Genomic DNA, 21,028 nt, shown 5'->3' with positions numbered 1-21,028 from the left:
AGAAATCAATTGAAGGCAATAGTATCATCCAACATTTGAACTTGTAGAAAAAGATGAATGGGGGAAAAAGACAGACAGATATCAAGTGAAGGACAAAGTAGAACTGATCATTTGGCCTTGTTGAATAAAACATTTTTGGAGAGACACAAAAGTCCGATGCCAAACGAATATAAGGTAATAGTAGCTCTGAGTCATCGACCTTGTAGAATATTCCTTTAACGGAGAGACAAGACAGATACATAGGCGCATCCAGGGGAAGGCCTGGGAGGACCAGGTCCCCTTTCTTGGGAAAAATTTGGTTGATTATATAGGTCACTGAAGCATGTCTGGAGCAGGCCTTCTTATGTCAGTCAGCGGGCTCCCCTTTATGAAAAGTTCTGAATCCACCACTGAGATACCAAGCGAAGGCAGTCTTATTTCTGACCTTTTGGTCTTGTAGAAAAAATATAAAAGAGACAAGACGGGCAGATACCAAGTGATGGCAATTGTAGCACTGACGTTTTGGTCTTTTTGACAAAATATAAATGGAGAAATAATTACAGACATATATCAAGTGAAGGCAGTATTATCATCGGCCATTTGACCTTGTAAAATATATTAATTGTGGAGATACAAGACTTACAGATACCAAGTGAAGATAATAGTAGCACTGGCTCTTTGATCTTATATATCAACATTTATGGCGAGACAATACGAGCAGATACCAAGTGAAGGTAAAAGTAGCACTGACCATTTAGCATAAAAATGGAAAAAACGATAAGGGAGTAGTAGCGCTGACCATTTGGTCCTGTAGAATTAAACATTTTTTGCAATACAGGACAAACAGATATCAAGTTAAAGCAGTATTATTGAGTATTATTGATGACCCTTTAACCTTGTAAAATAAAACAGGAATTGAGAGACAAGACAGACAGATACCAGGTAAAAGCAATTATAGAAGGTGTTGGTGTTCGCGATAAAGCATAAATGGAGAGAAAAGACAGACAGATATCAAGTGAAGGCAGTATTATCATCAACCACTTGTCCTTTTAAAAAAGATATAAGTTTAACGAAGATACAAAACAGAAAGATACAAAAATTAAGGCAACAGTAGCTCAGACTCTTTGGCCTTCTAGCATAGAACTATAAAACCTTAATTGAGCGACAAAACAGAAAGATAGAAAATGATGGCAATATAAGCACCGAGTCAATGGCCTTGTAGAATAAAACATTTATGAAAAGACAAGCCAGACAGATACCAAGAAGGTAATAGTAGCACTAACCCCTGCCTTGTAGTATAAATAACCAGATGCTCCACAGGGCGCAGCTTTATACGACCACAGATGTCAATTCCTGAACAGTTGGGGCAAGTATGGACACAACATTCAAGCTTGATACAGCTCTGAATTTGGATTGTGTTTCAATAGTTGACACAGCAAATGTTTCTGACACATAATGAATGTGGTCTAATGAGCTAATTCTTTTTGCTTTTGAGCAATACACTTTGCTGTTGAAAATCAATCCCCTCCAAAAAAATATTTGAAGAAAAATTTCTTTTAAATTTCTGAAATCTGAAATGAAAAAAATGTCCCCCCCCCCATTTTTTTCACCTCACCCTTTCCCTAATTCCAAAAATAATCTCATTTCAAATTTCTAATGGAGTTGGCAACATTAACTACTCATTTAAATACATCATAAAATATCAAAATATATAATGACATACAGTCATGGTAAAAATTAATATATATTAATATTAACTTGTAAAAATAAATTTACAGCTACACATCTCAAGATGATCATCATTTCTTAATACAAAATTTCTAGCAGTGTAAGGGAGTCAAGTAATCAAACATACATATAACAGTATTATTTAAATTTTAATTGGATTATCTCCCTTACACTGCTTTTAAATTGTCTAAATTGTCCTTAAACCAGAAAAACCCTTGTTTCCCCCATTTTTTCCGCCTTATTGCAAATTGATTTGAGCAATAACCCCCCATAACCATCCCTTTGTAGTATGGAAACTTGTGGTATAATTTCAGAGAGATATATACACTTAAACACAAGTTATTGGCTGAAAACTACAAAAATGCTTATAAGGGCCCCTTTTTGGGCCCCTCATGAAGAGACAGATATCAAGTGAAGACAGTATTTAAACCGAGTCGACCCTTTAGGTTGTAGAATAAAATATTAATGGAGAAACAATACAGATAAATACCAAGTAAACCAGTAGTAACACCAATTCTTTGGAATTGCAAAAATTCATAAACAAAGACCTTGAAATAATATGTAATTTAATGGGAAAAAAATCGTGAAAAAATATAACAAACTAACCACTGAAAAAATAAACAAATAAAACCACAATAAATACATACATATATAATAGATATATATTAAATATAATGCTGTATATGGCAAACATTAAATAAACAATTCTGTAACTGTCATAAAACTCATCAATCTGCAATTAAAGGCAGTTTGTAACTTTCTTTAGGGCCTTCAGATAATTTTTCAAGATCTTATAGATTGATACAAATTATAACATCATTAAGAGGACATTATTCATAAATACCTCTTTTTTTTTTTATCAAGGTCATAATTGAGATGTTTGTGAGGCAGATGGAATTTGATCAGCTAGAAAAAATAGGTGACATATTTGGGCCTTATATACATCAAATCAAATTCAATGAAAATATGTAAACTTCAATTGTTTAGTTTTTACCAGACTGGATCTTCAGACATATTTTTTTCAAACTATTTAACCCAAAGATAATTTGTTTCTAAGACCTAATATTTTTAACGAAAAAATCTGTTATCTTAGTGCAAGTGAAATACATTTTCATGACCTTTAACAAATATTGTATTTTAAAAAAACCCACCAAAAACAACTTAAAATATAATCATCAACTGGAGAAAAATATATGATTTTAAATTGCTGATAAAAATGACCTTTGTGACTGATCTACATATTCTTTCAAAGAGTATAACATCAGGTTTGTAGAAAATAGTAAAATAAACTCTGAAGTGGATTTCTTTGAAAGGCAAACAGATGTAAAGACAAATAAAACTGTTGACACAGAGATATATATATGTCTTGCCACTATGCAAAACATTTAAAGTCTTTAACCCATGACTGATGAAGAGGGCCATATAATCTGCATTGAAATGAGACATAGAAAATGCTAATATTGCAAACTGACCTAACCACAAGTTTAACATGTAAACAATTTGGGCGAAAGTTACAAAAGTCAGAAACCATGACTGAAGGGGTAGGCAGGGTCAAATAATTGTGCTAATGCTAAAAAAGTCTAATTATTCTTCTTCGTGATATCTTTTTTTTTTAATGCTAAAAATTGTACATACTAGATAAATTAATTCATTGCTGTTGCTGCCGCCAACCTTACAAACAGCACTCATAAGTATCGCTTACATAACTTTGTCAAGGCAACACAAAAAGTAGTTGATGATTCATGACCTCCTAATTAATGTAGCTCTGATAACATGAAAATGTCACTTCTATGCAATTTTATGTCAGATCAAATCCTCAATTTTGATCAATTTCTAAGTAGCTTATGACCAGAAAATGTAGACTACATGCAAAAACCAACAATCTGATTTATCATTATGCCCTGCTAGTATGAACTTTACCTCTAATATAATCAGATTTGTGGAACTTGCATATGCTCAATATTTCCCACACACAAATATGTGTCAAAATATGTAATTTCCTTCATTTTGTTTTAACAATAAATTAAGGCTGTCTTTAGACTGTAAAATTTTAGTGAATATTATTTATATTGTTAAAGATCTTACAGCTTAAACTTTGCACATACTTATCAATTTGTATTGGAAAAATTAGCTGATTTTGCAATACTTCAATTTTTTGTTAGGAAAAAAGGCCTTTAGAACACCTCCTCCTTTACAAGGAAGCAGCTCAAAAATTTCACATCAAAATCGTTTGAGTAACAGAAGTTTGACTACATTTAACATAAAGAAACCCATGAAGATATCCCGAATCGTGGGACTTATCTACAAGACATTGGCTGAATACAAATGGCCTCGGGAACAGTTGAAGCCAGATTTTCTAATTGGCCTCTATACTTTTCTCGTTTTCTATTTGTTTCCAGTTCAATCCTCTCTAGTTGCCTCTCCATGAGTGCTAATTCATGTTCAATGTCAACTGCTGGCGCAGATTGTTCTTGTGGTGTCACATGACTTGATATATGGCTAGATAAATTGGATAGTTTTTTACTGTTGTTCTTTGTTAACAAAAAGCGAGTTTCTTTTTGATTGCGTAAAATGTCTTCTGTACTGTCAAGAGCAAGATTTGCCCTCTGAAGGGAAATCTCTGTATTGATAGAGGATAACAAGTTGTCTAGTTCTCTTCCTGATATTGATGAACGCTGAAAAAATACAAATTTGACACTTAGTGGTAATAGCTTTCTTATATGTCATGTAGGTGTGAAAACTTTCTATGTATCAAGTAAATGAGAAAAATACTGGGCCAAACCTTGAAACATCTACAAAAATACTAACATTGTCTTGACAAAAGTTTTTTTAACAGAAATATAACTTATACCTTTACATCTTACATGCTACATGCGCTTTTAGTATCCCAAATTTGTTTTTGATGTCCCTCAAAATGGACTTTGTTTAATCTTTTTACTGACTCTTATAGCTACCAAGTAATATTCAAGCTCTTATATATCAAATAATTTTCTATGCCAACACAAGTAAAATAACTCTACCTTTGATTCCCATATTTCTTCAATCTCCTCAATTATTTGTTCATACTTCATAATGGCATCCTCTAGCTGTTGTTTAGCTGACTCCATCTTGATAACAGCATCAGGTGGTATGTTGTAAAATGTCATCCTCCCTGGACTCATGTCCTCTACTTTATCTTTCAGTTTGTGATCTAGAACACTTTCCTGAAGAAAAAAAACCCAAAACAAACAATTAAAATTTTCTTTTTTTATCTTTCCGAAAAATCATATTTTTTAGAAATTGCTTCACAGAATATACCTCCATCTTGAATATTACTGTTTGGTCACTTAAAAGTTTAAAAGTACTTTTCATTTATAATTTTCTTTATTTTTTATATGGTATTATATGTGAAATATGGTTTAATTTAACAGTGTTCATAAAACAAGATTTTCCAAGAAGCATGAATCATAATCCATATTACTTTGGCTGAAAAGATAAATAACAATAGCTCAACACTCCAACAATTCTGATTAATCATTATATATTTTGCCTTGTAGTTTCAGAGAAGATTTTTAAGCTGGTAAAACAGCATCAATAATAAACTTTGTCCATTTTTCCTCCTCATCAGCCCCTTTTTTTGTGTGACCAGCTACATATAATATATATGTTCTTTTTCAATAAACATCAGTAGGATATCTAATGTGTTTATTCTCATACCAAAAGTTTAGTTTGAGCAGTATTTCAATTTTAGTCCATATCAAGTATCAGATACATTTTTTGTGCTGTCATTTTCAAATTTATACATAATCAATTATACACATAATAATTTTCTTCTAGTTCTATTAAGTATACCATCCATTTCCAAAAGACTTCTTCCTGATCTTTCCATGACAACATGTTTTGTAATCTTTCATTGTCTTTTTCCAACAACTTTAATATCTAAAATGTACATCAGCATAAGATAATACAAGAGAGATGGTTTATGATCCAACTATATACCTCAAATGATCACAAAACAATTATTTATTGTAAATTTCCCAATACAGCTACACTTTACTTTATGTGGAAATGAGATCTAAAAGTATTTTTTACTTTCATCACTGTAATAAGGTTTTCTACAAAAGATCAGTATATGGTTCCAATGAGATGAAAATGTGGCCACAAAGGCATATATAAATTATAGTATGATGTGTTGATAAATGGACAGACAGTTTAACTTTATTAAACCATAAAGACCCTGGTCTTTGATGGACTTATAATAATTGTGTATTTTCTTTGTGATGTGACAAGGCATGTTTTTCTTTTCATTTTGCCCCAATAATTTAATCAGAGTATCACAATCTTGATGTCATAAATTGAAATTCCACCTATTACCAGCTTGAACCATATTTTGATAAGAAAAAAGTATAAATCAGTTAAGATTGTTAGACCAACCTTTTTCATTAACTCAGGGTGTTTTAACAGATGGACCTCCATAACAGACAGGTGGTTCCTCTCTGGGTTCAGTGATACACCATATGTACTATCATGTACCTAGTAGATAAATAAAATAACTTCATAAATATATCATAAAATGGTCAAAATTAAGATACTATGAACTGATGGTTCTAATGAGCTAGTGATGAGTAGTATTGACAGACTGGTACTACAGTAAGAGATTCATAGTATGGAAATAAGATGTTATACTCACAATTTGAAAGAAATTTTCTTACAGTTGGTGTCAAATGTAAGTTAAACAAAGTAATAAGTAGCTACTAGTAATAGGATTTACGACATTCACAGTAGGAAAAAAAGAGTTCATTATTATAAAACATTCATGTCTGTCCTTTTTTTTTTTGATATGTTACATTGTATTTCATATTAATCTAGGGTTATACTTCAATGAAACAGTAACCAAATGACAATAACGAAAAATGCCAAAAGTTATTTTTAGAACCTTAACTATGCTTAAATTACATTGCAATTCAAACAATTCATTTTTCTTTTTTAAATTCATTTACCACTTAATTTCATTTGTGGCTGATCTCAAATTGAAAGAAAAAACTATTATACATCAACAGTTAATCTATTTCTATTTCATAAAGAGCTATTGAAAAGATTTTCTAATGTTTAAAACCAACACTTCTCAATCGGAGCTCAAGTTTAACTTACTTAATTCGATTTTAATTGTTTCACCTCAGCAATACTGATTGTATTGCCTAACTATGTTGTAAAGATCTTTTTATCAAATTTAACTGCATGAGCCACAAAATACTGTTCTTAAAACCAATAAATGTAAAGGTGATACTATGAGTATATGCAGTAAGTCAGGAGCCAAACCTTGATAGGCAGTGAGACATTTAGTATTCCAGTAATAAAATAAATCTATCTTAAAATAAAACAAAATAAACCTACCCTGTTTTGTAGCTTTGCCTTTTCTCTCTGTAAAGCTTGCAGCTGCCTAATATTAGATCTAAGTTTACCATTCAAAAGTCTTAAATGTTGAACCTTCTGTCCAGGGGAAATAACTCTTTGTGTTTGCATTTGCTTTGATGGTTTGGTCATATCTTCAAATTCAAACTGCAAAACAAATAATACAGGTACAGTGTCAATGGACCATGAAAATATACTAACAAACACCTACATGGTATCAAGCAATGAAAGTGTTTCTAAGCACTGAAGCGTAAATATTGCTTTAAGTGCAAAAGCTAAATAGCAGCATGCTCTATAGTGCGGTGACAGAAGTGTAAAAAGTCGTCTAGATCGCGAGTTTAATCTCCCCAAATAACACACAGCTAAAAATGGTCTTAACTTAAAGACAAATATGTCTTCTTTAGTTTTTGCCCTGTCGTCAGAATTTCGTACGGTCACTTTTTTCTAAAAAGTCGTTTTAATGACTGGTATTATATTGGAGAGTTTCAACCCCCTTTTTCAAAATGAAAAAAATGGGTATGTTTGCTTACATTTAATTAAAATAGTTTTTCCTGAAGCTATTTTTACATGTCAAAATATGCTATTCAGTATTTTATTTTCTTCTAATCTATAAAATTTGTGAAGTTCACACTATTTAAAATTGAGGTAATTTTAATTGCAAATTCAAACTTTAGTTTCTTCTTCATAGTAGTAATAAAAATTATCCCATAATATTTTAAGCATATAGTATTTAATAAAACTAATAAGTGATAAAAATTTCGGAACCAAAATATGAAAAAAAATGTAAGAAATCAATGGAAAAAGAATGGAGTAAAAATCTTCAATTTCAACACGGAACTCAATCACTTGCCTTCCGTCCCATTTTGTGTATTAGTCAATAATTTGCTCTCAAATGATATATGAAATAACTACCTTTTATACACATATTTTCAATTAAAGTGCACTGATATATGCGATATACTTTGTTTGTATATGTTTATATTCTATGTTTTTTCGTTATAAAACATCAAATATACTTTGTCAGAAAAGTCTTATTGTAAAATCAAAATAATGACGGATAGTTTCAGTAAATATTCCGTGATATGTCAAGTCCTTTGCAACTTTCTCGATTAAGTCCAAAGAACAGACAAAAGTCGTTAAATTTTATGCAGTGAATAAAAAGATGTTTCATACGATAGCCTTTAATTTGAAGAACACCGTGCAGGAAGTTTGACGACATACAATTATCTAACAAACATTTTAGAAAGATAAAAAATTACTCAAGTTTGAATCAGATGATCGCATTAAAAATGTTTTATCCGTGTCAGATAAAGTTAAAGTTGAAATAGTTTCCCGTCCATCTTTTAAACTTCAAGCACTCTGTCATTTTGGTTGCATTACAAAATATTTGCTAAAAACGAAAAAAAATAAATCCAAACCCGTGGAAGCAGATATTTCAGAACACGATACTGCTTTTACTAATTCTATTTTGGCTATTGGCAACGATTTAATGGTCATTCCTCATGACACCGTTACTTGATAAATATAGATAATTTCTTCAGGCTGATTCTAATTTAAAATATTCTACATGAAAAATGCAGTCTAAACTCATTTATTTCTATAGAAATTCAGTTGTCAAACAACTTCAACAAGTTCAAGGCAAATATAACATATTATTTAGTAGCAAATTAACTATTTTAGATGCCATATAAGCTTCTAGTCAATTGAAAACTGACCTCAAAATCTCAATGTCAACTGTAATAGACACAAATAACTGACAGATATTTAATTCCGCTGCAAGTTTACTTAGAAAAGACATCAAAACTCTAAAGAAGACTACCCAACTTTGGATGAATTGTTTCTTCCTTCTTAATTCAGTCAATGCCTTCATATTTATTGCAATTCATTCTATGGTTACTCAATGAAACTGCATACAGCCAAGACTATTCTCAGGAAATGGCACCAGAGAAATTGTGGAAATGCTAAGCAATTGTTGAGGCAATCTTTTTTATTTTACTCCTTTTCATTTAGGATTGGCTTTACAAATGTACCGTGAGTTTGGTTCAAAACACCTTGTTGAAACATTGAATGCCAATGGATTGTATGCTTCTTAAAATAAAGTGCGACGCTATCTAATGTGTTGCCAACCATGAAATTGAGCGAATTCAAGATAGTGTGTACTTCTCGTATGATGTTTCCCCAGCATCTTTGCAGACAAGCATATGGATGTCATCACACCTTCCTAAACTCCCTTATAGATCTCTGTTAAATCTTGGATGAATTGATAGGGATAGTTTGAAGCTGGTAATTTTTAGGAACAAATGTCTTCGGACTTCCTACAATACCTTGTCTGTACTTGTAAAGAAAAACTCAAAATAACGTGTTTGCTTTGAGCAGAACCTTTCATGTGCAGACCTGTGGCCATGAGTGAAATGTGTAGAAATATTAAAACATGTCAAAATGTTAAAAATTATTATAAATTAAGGAATGTATCTCCCTCATGCAAAGCTCTGATTCATTTCACGGATTTGGCTATACTTTTTGGAACTTTTGGATTATAGCTCTTCATCTTTAATATAAGCCTTGGATTTCACATATTTTGGCCACGAGCATCACTGAAGAGACATGTATTGTCGAAATGCGCATCTGGTGCAGAAAAAATGGTACCGTTATTGTTATTGTGACAGTTGATGATAATGAACATGATGGAGATAAGGGTTGATTTGGTATAAAGCTTGTTGCACTGGTACAAACGAATCCAGTCCTGAGGTTAGGAGATTGTTGGCATGCCCTTAAAAAGTTAAACCCAGCCACTATCTGTATGTGTCAGTTTTAAGTTATGAGACGGTAATGCAGTGTTTGTCGTTTGTTTCTATATACTATATTGGTTTCTTTATTATTTATTTTGTACATTAATCAGGCCGTTAGATTTTTTGTTTGTTTTACATTATTCGTTTCGGGAATTGAAGACTTTGCAGTATGACTTTTACTCATTGTTGAAACCCGTACGGGACCTATAATTGTTTTATGTCTCATTTGGTCTCATTTGGAGAGTTGTCTCATTTGCAATCATATCAAATCTTCTTTTTTTATATGGAATACTTTTGAAGTCTGTGGTACGTTGCAAGGGAAAAAAGGGGGGATATAGTTACAAAACCTATAATGTAATAGATATTAACCAGAGTTAAATACACAACAAAAGATAATTCTATGGTAGCAGTAATAATTGTGCAAAAAAAAAACCCAAAAAGCAACGAGTAGTCTACAAAAAACCTGAAGTATCCGCAAATTCAATTTGAGGTCATATTTGACTGTAGTGTTCTATGGCTTTGGTTTGATACCTCACCCAATATGATAGTTTAAAAAATAATTTAAAGTATTGTCCTGCATGACACTTGATTTTTACCTGAAATTGATATTTTTCTAAGGTTTAGGTGCTTAAAGGTGTCATACCACCAATTAAAAGTCCCTATCTGTTCAACCAAATTTTGCAATTTTCACAGCTTTCTAAATATTTTACCTTAAGTTTAACTTCATAGAAACTAGGTATATCCTGAATTGTACAGGTGTCACCTTTCTGCATGCCAATTTTCAACATACATTCAAAATCATATAAGAAAGCAGAGAGCTTCCGAAAGGAGGTACCACTAAAAATAACCCCTGGTTTTCTGGAAATCTTAAATTAGTATACTATGGAGCGCATTAATCCTCAATTTTTAATGCAAACTCATAGACAGGTAAATTTTGGCTCAAAATGGTCTTAATATATTTCTCTTTCAACAAAACTTTCATTTCTGCAAATTTGTTGGTTATTTTAGGTGAACAATGACATCAAATGCACTTTTTTTTGTCCGAGTAGGCCTACTTTCACATACGTTCTAAATTTGAGGGAGTAATTGGTGGTATGACACCTCTTAACATTTTATAGGTTGAAAACTTGATTTTTGAAGTTTTGTTCATATAACGTCGTTTTAGGATTTTTTTTGATAAAAAAATCTCAATGATTAAGGTTTATGTATAATAACAAACATTTCTAAAGCCAAAACAGTATCATTTGTATTTAGGTAGAGTTTAGAAATAGAAAAAAATGTCAAAATTGAAACCTACCCAAATTTTCACAAATTTTTATATATGACCTTTGACCTCAATTTAAAAAAAATGTGACCATATCAAGTCCTGACGACAGGCATATTATTATAGTACACGATTTCCTCTTTCCAATGATATATTATGTAGGTGTGTGTTCGGTGGGGAGATTAAATTCCAAAAAATCTGCCTTCAGTCACCGCACTACTAGGGGACATAATCAACATCATTTTTAATTAATTACTACCTTTATAATTCATTTAAAGTTTACCAAGAAATTGATATGATTTATTATTATGAATTTTTAATAATAAAAAGTTTTGCTGTTTTTTTTCTTACCTCGTACATAAAAGATGGATCTTCTTCATCTAGTGGGGATGAGCAGGATTCCATAAATTTATCAATCAGACCTTCTTTACAAAGCAACCAAGCAAACCCTAATAATATCTCTCTGCTACCACTACTCATGTCATTTGGCAGAGAAGCAAACTCTCGTGACAGGAAACCTTTTCTCTGCATCTCTTGTTTCACATAAACCACCAATTCTTCTACAATGTAATAAAATCTTAACACATTATTACAATTATATATGCAATTCCATAACCTATGTACAATGAAATAAAAACTTAACATCATATTACAATTATTTATGCAATTCCATAACCTATGTACAATGAGTACTGTATTCCTATTTTTTGTACCCCTGGAAATTTGAACTGTCAATACCGTTGGCAGATCCAGAAAATTTTCTAAGGGGGCCCACTGACTGCCCTAAGAGGGGAGTGGCTCCAGTCATGCTTCAGTGATTCCCATAACATGTATAATCAACTAAATTTTTCTCACAGAAAGGGGTCCTCTGGATCCACCTATGAATACCTTGTGTGTAGAAGAATAATTTATTTAACAGTCTTTTTTTCTCTAAAATATAAACAACCTCAACCTTGATTTGAGAACTATAAATATATGAATATATGAGGATACTCCATGTGCAAAGTGATGCCAGTACACAGCATGTGTAAAGCCTCACATTGAAGCCTATATCTTTTATCATAGTGAATGTTTACATATATGTACTATTGTATGTTGACTCTTTATGCCAATTTAAGTGACTCTCTGAATACTTCCTATTTTGGCATGCACAATGAAAAGTATAAATTTCTGACATTTGAAACTGAAAGCATAAATACAGAATGATTAACCATATTAATCTTAAGAGAAATTTAGGTCACTGGTAAAACCTTTTATCAAGAGGAACAATGTTCAAAAATAACTTTAAACATAAAAATATACCTATGGATAGTTCTGCTTTTGCTTTAAATGCCACTTCATCAATTGTACCATATTTACAAAAATACAGCAACTCAAACAACAAACTCCAAAAGGTTTCAGTCTGAAAATAGAAAGATAAAGCTCAATTTATTATGTAAATACATTTTGGAAAGCCAATTGTGCAACATCCTCATTGGTAGTCTATTCCAAGGCCGTTAAACACCTATTTGCAACCAAAAACACTTATCTTGAATACATACATACATGAAAACATGCCCATATATAGGGCTTTATGATCAAAATAGCTCTCATAGTCCTACAAAACTTTTAAAGCGCCTTCAAATTTATTTTCTTGTTGATATTTTTGCTTCTCCATACTTTTACAAGTAAGTGTAAGTTATTTTCCTGCTATTCAAATTTTTGAATATCTATTTATATAACATGTATAACAAAGCATTTTCTTTTAGTGTAAATCTCAACTTTTGACTTTGTTTTTGAGTAAATGTGGACTGTGACAAGAAATTGAAACCCCAATTGAACTGTGAGCAAAAGCAGGATACATCTACCAGGAGACAATAAATGTATACAATTCTATTGTACCACAATATTCAAATGAGAAAACTATAACCTGATTTAAGTACAAAACAATGAACATGGTAAATGAAAAAGAAATATGATACACAGCAACAAACAACAACCATTCTTTATTTTAACTAAATTGCATGTCATTTTCATTGTTCATGTTTTTTTATTTATAAAGCAATGTTTATAATTTTCATGTTCTTTACATGTATAATAGTGTAAACTTGTCATTTAAGTCAATATTGCTACATGTTTGTATCGTTTGATGTCTATAGTTTTGTCATTAATATGCCTGTCTGTCTGTCTGTTTGTTTTGTTTTGTTTATCTAGTAACAATCCTATTATACCCTTTACCATCAGGCATCAAACATTCATTTTGGTGTCAACTTGGTTAAAATTTTAACGTTATTCATCAAAATACCTAATCATGATTCATCAGCGGTCTCAAATAATTATTGTTACTGATACCATTATTTTGGTAAATTTTAGGAGATTCGTCAAGATCAGTCAATTTAAAGTAAGTGTACATTTTATCGTCATGCAACAAAATTAACTGTAAATGTCATTTGTCAAGATATGTTCTTGTTGCTCATCATAAAGGTACCCCATTACCGGTACACGTACAAAATGTACAACCCTCGTACAAAATGTATATGGTATTATGACTCTTGAAGTGTGATAGGATTACTTCCTAAAAGGCTTAGAACCTGTAGTAGATACTTATTCATAGGAGGTTGAGCTAGGGAAGTGCATGTTCTTCTTTAGCTCAATCAGTTAAATTCCTGACCTGCAACAAAGTCGTACCATTTTCGAGTCCCTGACTACACAAGCTGACTTGGTATGTAGAATCATACTTTTCAGTTGTAAAAATAACTTTGGACCTTTCGAAAGGCTATTTTCAACTTTTTTTTGTGATGCCTTCTCACTGCTGGAAATCTTCTAATTCAGTAACCATGGTAACGTAACAAAATTCGGTAAACAGTTACCAAACTCATTAACTGCACCATTAACCAATTCGGTAACTTCAGAATTTATTTGATTTTGGCATTTATAAATAAGATAATGCACAAACACTGTCCCATGCTAGGAGAGAGTTTTGTGCCAGCTAACATGTTTAAGCCGCCACATTTTGTATGTACCTGTTCATAGTGAGGACCCACTAATTTGGTGATTGTTGCTGTATATCATATCTATTTTTCACAATTGTTTTGTACATAAATCACGATGCTTCAGTTTTATTGTTTTACATTTGTCAATTCATGGTCTTTTATAGCTTACATGTACTATGCAGTATAGGTTTTGCTAATTGTTGCAGGCTGTATGGAGCAATACTCTTATCCAAATAATAATTTCAATAATGGTGTGCAACAGTGGTGTATATATGGTTTAATTCCACTAAATGTATGTACAGTACGAGAGTTTGAATATGCCATATTAGGGGTTTTAATTGCATCACTGTTGAATCAGTTAAATAATATCCATGGAAATGAACCTTTTAAATACCAATACGTTTGCATACCAAATAGCTTTGACTTATAAGATTATTGGTACATGTAATATTAAACTGATATTTTCATAATTATCACAAACTTATTCATGTAAACTAAGGACCAAATATCCTCTATAGAAACAAATACAAATAGGTATAATATTGCCTTTTTTGACAAATAAAATCTGAGACTACTATAACATTAGTCTCAGATAAAATGTAGCAAAAAAGCTTCATTTCTAAAATCTTTATGTGTAATAAGCTTTGCCCATTTTTATTGATGCTGTGATAATTAATGTTTACATTCTCTGGGGTCCCAAGTCAGGAGCCCCTGACCTTTGCTAGTAGTGTATGATTTTTAATTTTAATTTCTTGTGTATATTTCTGATTCTCATATGAATATAAAAAAGAAGATGTGGTATGATTGCCAATGAGACAACTGTCCACAAGAGACCAAAATGACACAGACATTAACAACTATACATGTAGGTGACCTGGTCACCGTCAACTTTCAACAATGAGCAAAGCCTATATCGCATAGTCAGCTATAAAAGGTCAATTAGTACTAAACTAATATATGTCATGTCTGAGTTAAGGGGCCCGCTGCAGCAAGCCTCTGGGTGTGGGAGTTTCTCGCTGTATTGAAGATCCATTGGTAACCTTAAGCTGTTGTCTGCTCTTTGATCGGGTTGTTGTCTCTTTGACACATTCCTCATATCCATACTTCAGTTCAGTTGTTGAAAACATAAAGTACAACATTAACGTTCGTCGTTTTTACCTTCTTTTTGTATCATGCGATTTCTTTTTGCAGCATTTTCATGGAAAAGTCTTTCACAAGCATCAAGTAGCTGAAGGAAGCGAATAGAAATGATTCTAGAACACTTCACGAGTGTTTAAATATGAAAAATAAATAGAAAAAACATCGAAAAGTTGTATTATTCAATACCGGAAATTGAAAAGTCCTTGTAAATGAAAAAACAATTACGGTGTATACACATCACAAATTTGGGACTGAATATTTTACAAAAATATGCGACTTTGGAAGTTAAATAATGCACTCCTTTAGAAAATGGTTGTTAAAGTCTTATCTCAATATTGTTTGAAGCACATTAAGCTAAATCAAAGCACATGTAGCATTCTATAACACCAAAGCCTGAACTAACCAGGTGCTCCGCAGGGCGCAGCTTTATACGACCGCAGAGGTCGATCCCTGAACAGTTGGGGCAGGTATGGACAAAACATTTAAGCGTGATACAGCTCTGAATTTGGATTGTGATCAAATTTTTGACATTATATGGGTTTTTTTACACACAAAAAATGTCAAGATTTTACAAATCAATTAAAAATTTCTTCTTCAAACTTATTTAAATCTAAAATTAAATAGTCGACACAGCATAGGTTTCTGACACAGAATGAATGTGGTCTAATGAACTTAAAATTTGTTTTGCCTTTGAGCAATTCACTATGCTGTTGAATATTAATCCTGTCAAAAAAATGTTTGAAGAAATTTTCTTTTTATTTATGAAATCTGAAATGAGAACAAGTATGGACACAACTTTTAAGCTAAAAATATTTTAGATAAGATAAGGAAAAAAAAACTTCATCAGCAACATTTTAAATTGGCAAATTTCCAATGAAGTTATTTACATAAAGTTATTGGCAAATAAAATAGAAAATGACATCATAGTCATGTCTGCAAATGTCCAACATACATTATCTAAAAACATTTTAGATAAGATAAGGAAAAAAAGCTTCATCAGCAACATTTTATATTGGCAAATTTCCAATGAAGTATAGTTATTTACATAAAGTTATTGCAAATAAAAATAGGAAATGACATCATTGTCATGTCTGGCAAATTTCCAACATATATTATCAACTACTATTCTATACAAAGAAAGATAACTCCAATTGAAAATTCAATTGCTATTGCACAATATTGTGCAATTAGATATTTCTTGCTATTGTGCAATACCGTGCAATTGAAAATTTCTTGCTATTGCACAATACTTGATATGGAATCCTGATTTGACCAACTTGAAAACTGGGCCCATAATCAAAAATCAAAGTACATGTTTAGATAAAGCATATCAAATAAGCCCAATAATTTAATTTTTGTTAAAATCAAACTTAGTTTAATTTTGGACCCTTTGGACCTTAATGTAGACCAATTTGAAAACTGGACCAAAAATTAAGAATCTACATACACAGTTAGATTTGGCATATCAAAGAACCCATTTATTCAATTTTTGATGAATCAAACAAAGTTTAATTTTGGACCCCCATTTGGACCAACTTGAAAACTAGGCCAATAATTAAAAATCTAAGTACATTTTTAAATTCAGCATATCAAAGAACCCAAGGATTCAATTTTTGTTAAAATCAAACTAAGTTTACTTTTGGACCCTTTGGACCTTAATGTAGACCAATTTGAAAACAGGACCAAAAATTAAGAATCTACATACACAGTTAGATCTGGCATATCAAAGAACCCCAATTATTCAATTTTTGATGAAATCACACAAAGTTCAATTTTGGACCCTTTGGGCCCCTTATTCCTAAACTGTTGGGACCAAAACTCCCAAAATCAAACCCAACCTTCCTTTTATGGTCATAAACCTTGTGTTTAAATTTCATAGATTTCTATTTACTTATACTAAAGTTATGGTGCAAAAACAAAAATAATGCTTATTTGGACCCCTTTTTGGCCCCTAATTCATTAACTGTTGTGACCTCAACTCCCAAAATCAATCCCAACCTTCCTTTTGTGGTCATAACCTTGTGTTTAAATTTCATTGATTTCTATTTACTTATACTAAAGTTATTGTGCGAAAACCAAGAATAATGCTTATTTGGGCCCTTTTTTGGCCCTTAATTCCTAAACTGTTGGAACCAAAACTCCCAAAATCAATCCCAACCTTCCTTTTGTGGTCATAAACCTTGTGTTAAAATTTCATTGATTTCTATTCACTTTTACTAAAGTTAGAGTGCGAAAACTAAAAGTATTCGGACGACGACGACGACGCCAACGTGATAGCAATATATACGACCAAAAAATTTTAATTTTTGCGGTCGTTATAAAAAAACAAAGGAAACCATCTTGAAATGACCTTGACATCGACCAACAGAACTCAAGTTTTATTTCATAAAGTAACAATAACAACTTGTCTTGACAAGCAAGAAGGTCACTTAAAAGATAAACAGAATAATATGAACAAGAATACAAATGAGAATACATTTGATTTATATGATTTAAATAATTGCAATCATCTCAGACAAAACGAATAAAATGATTGATAATAATGACTTTTCTATCATCAGAATCCTCCAAATTTAAAAGGGACGTAAATTTCGTCTTCAAATTCATGTAATTTGAAATTGCCGCCAACTAATCTGATTTGTAATAGTTATTTATAGACAACTGACGTATTTAAATACTTATTGACTACAAACAATATTCCTATGTCTTTTGCCATTTTGGAAATGTAAACGACTCATCTTAAGAGATTTTTGGTGATAATATTTCATACAATTGTTCTTTGACCATGTTGACATCATAACCAACAGCACAGGGGATAATAATCTACATAAGGATTTCTATCGAGGGGTCTCATTGGGGGGGGGTTCCGATCCCGGATCCCACTTACACTATGAACGTAAGCAATTCCCGGGTCATGCCATTCCATTTTCACAACACAATAATTTGACTTTCACGTGTCACGCTTATAAAAAATCCTGTTTTTCTGGTAATATTTTTTGTATTCCAGAATAAAAAGTATGAAAAAAGTGTTCAATTACTTGAATTAGTTATAAATAACATAATGGCCAGCCAGATGATAACAGTGGCATATATTTCAGCATTTAATGGGTAGAACAACAATCTAGGGTGCTCGCCTAAAGCAGCTTAACTGCCTAAAAATGGCATGATGGGAACAATTTCAGACAAAACTATAGACATATTGAAAGAATTCTGCCTGATAAAATTAAAATCTATCTACAGGTTGATGAAAACCAATGTCAAATGTTCGAAGGTATCAGGTCTGTTCGCGCCCAATACACTTTCGCACCCTACACGTTCACACCTCGCACGTTCGCACCCAAGGTCTGTTCGCACTCTACACGTTCGCGCCCAATTTTAATTCAAATTCCAGTTGAATAATTGGAAAATCATGATTGTTGTTTTAAATCGCTTTGGTGTAAATACTGAATGTATTTATAGCTTGGTATGAGTAAAACATTGAAGATTTTAAATGAAAAACACAGCTTGGTCACTTTGATCTGAAACAATGAAACAATAAAATATAGCAATACACTATTATACATGTTGTAACCAAAACATGATAAATTTATTCAACACACAAAGTAGTAAGAATCTCACTTTATTTGAAACAAGTCAATGAAACAAAGTAATAGTTATAGCAATACACTAACCAAAGCATGATTAAGAGTACTGTTATTTAACACAAAATAAAACTTTGACAGAATCCCACTTTATTAAGAAAGGATTATCATTTTTTTAACAATAAACACTATCCAAAACATCATGATTCAACACATAAAAATGCTGTCTCACTTTATTTTGAGACAATGACAACAATTATACTTATAAGAATATACTTGCAAAAACTTGATTACAAAGTTATAAACACAAAACCAATTTAATTTGGCGCGAACATGTAGGGTGCGAACGGAATTTGGGTGCGAACATGTAGGGTGCGAACGTGAAAGGGGCAAACATGAGTGGGTGCGAACGTGAATGGGAGCGAACGAACTCGGATTCATGTTCGAAATCCTTAGCATTTTCTTATACATTTTATAAATGCCAAAACCATATAAATTCTGAAATTAAGGTAATCGTTAACAGTGATATTGTTTGCCTCAAATTACAGCCGAAATTCGGCCTTTTCCCCTAGAGAAATTCCCAATTACTAAAAAAAATGGCTTAAAATTCCTCCAAAAAGTTTTACATTTTCCCAAAACAGTGATGGCATTGGTAGTAATGTTTGTAAATACCGTATTCATGATATTATTTTGATATTAGAAAGCACTTTTGAGATGCAGTTTTCTGATCAGAATCATCATGGTGTTTGTAACACATGTGGTTTTCAATGCATTAAGTACCATCATTGTTTTGGTTTCTTTCCCCTCTCCGAAAAGAACCTTTCAGGTTGAAAATGTCTGACAACCAAAATATACATGAAAAAATAGTGCAAAAAAGACAGCAAAGGTCAGCAAAAAATCGGAGATGTGTTTAGAATAAAAAATACAAATTTCCCAATTTCAATAAAAAATATACATTTTCCCAATAAAAAACGGTAGAGGTAGTTTTGAAAAAAGACAACAATATCACTGCGTTAATGGATCAGTTAATGAATTCGATAACTGTTACCTAATTCCTTAATGTTACCAATTATTTGTGACTGGCATAATAAATTATCACAGGTGACCACAGGCACTTGTTTACGTCAATGTGGGGTTTACTATCCATACCAGGTTTTTTGTACTGGTATGGATTCATGGATAGTAAACCCCACATTGACAGAAACAAGTGCCTGTGCAGGTGACACAGATTTTATTCGGTCTAGTACATATAACTTCAGGCTAGTATTTTTTTTCAACTAGAACATAGGGCTAGTGCTTGTAATAGTTTAGGGCCCAGACTGCAAAACCTGTTTACTTTAAGTTTTAAGTCTAAAATATGACAATGTGAAAGTTTGCCTGTTTGGTAACACTTACAGCTGTGTCATTGTTAAATTTAGCAAGTCTAAAGCTTTCCGCTTTTATCTTTGATGTTCCATTTCCTCTAAGAACTTTTACCAAAGTTCAATTGTTTCCCTTACTTGTGCCATGCATAGATTAGCACAAAAAATACTGGTTAATGTTTTTCGTCTTTTTTGCACCACAAACCGGAAGTTGATTAAATATTTGTTTCAACCGTGATGTTCCCGGTAAAAAAAAAAAATTTGTAGTAGTGCAACAATTTTTTTTCTATAAATTATTCTCATATTCATCCAAAGTATTTTTTTCAAAATAGCTGATAATTAGTTTTTTTTTTTTTTTTAAAGACACTATCATGATGAGTATCACGTAAATGACGTAAAAACAAAAAAACAAAAGTGAAAAGTACAATGTAACACCAAATACAGAAACATTAGAGGAATGAAAAGGTATTTTGAGACAAAATAAGTAGATAAGAAGAGCAAGTGCAAACGATTTTTGATTGAAAATTGTACATGCAATTCCATCCAGAAAAATGCAACTCTCTCACTGTGACAAGATCACAGTCACCATTCAAACTAGACCGAATTCTTCTGTCCCTATAATGCATATATTTCCTAATTTACATTTGCTTTTTATTGATTTTGCTATTTTCTATTTTTTTTATTTTTTTTATTGCACAATAAAAAAAATAAAAAAAATAGAAAATAGCAAAATCAATAAAAAGCAAATGTAAATTAGGAAATATTAGTCCAAATAATTATGACGTCTTGAAAGGCTATTATAATTTTTTTCTTTGACGCCTTA

The 21,028-nt window shown here is 31.7% G+C and overlaps 1 protein-coding gene across 1 annotated transcript; it reads right to left on the bottom strand.

Annotated features, from left to right (window-relative positions):
• Nucleotides 1–2,256: 2,256 nt before the first annotated feature.
• LOC139504776 (tubulin epsilon and delta complex protein 1-like) lies at nt 2,257–20,367 on the bottom strand. The gene is given in 9 exon segments (XM_071294739.1): nt 2,257–4,382; nt 4,728–4,910; nt 5,539–5,625; nt 6,121–6,219; nt 7,081–7,245; nt 11,503–11,711; nt 12,454–12,553; nt 20,240–20,325; nt 20,328–20,367. Coding segments are annotated over 9 exon segments (1,332 nt in total). The 5' UTR covers nt 20,353–20,367; the 3' UTR covers nt 2,257–4,004.
• Between the last annotated feature and the right edge of the window lie 661 nt (nt 20,368–21,028).

The sequence above is a fragment of the Mytilus edulis genome, unplaced genomic scaffold, assembly GCF_963676685.1.
Source record: "Mytilus edulis unplaced genomic scaffold, xbMytEdul2.2 SCAFFOLD_1269, whole genome shotgun sequence".
Classification (NCBI taxonomy): domain Eukaryota; kingdom Metazoa; phylum Mollusca; class Bivalvia; order Mytilida; family Mytilidae; genus Mytilus; species Mytilus edulis.
This window is presented reverse-complemented; position numbering and strand designations above follow the sequence as displayed.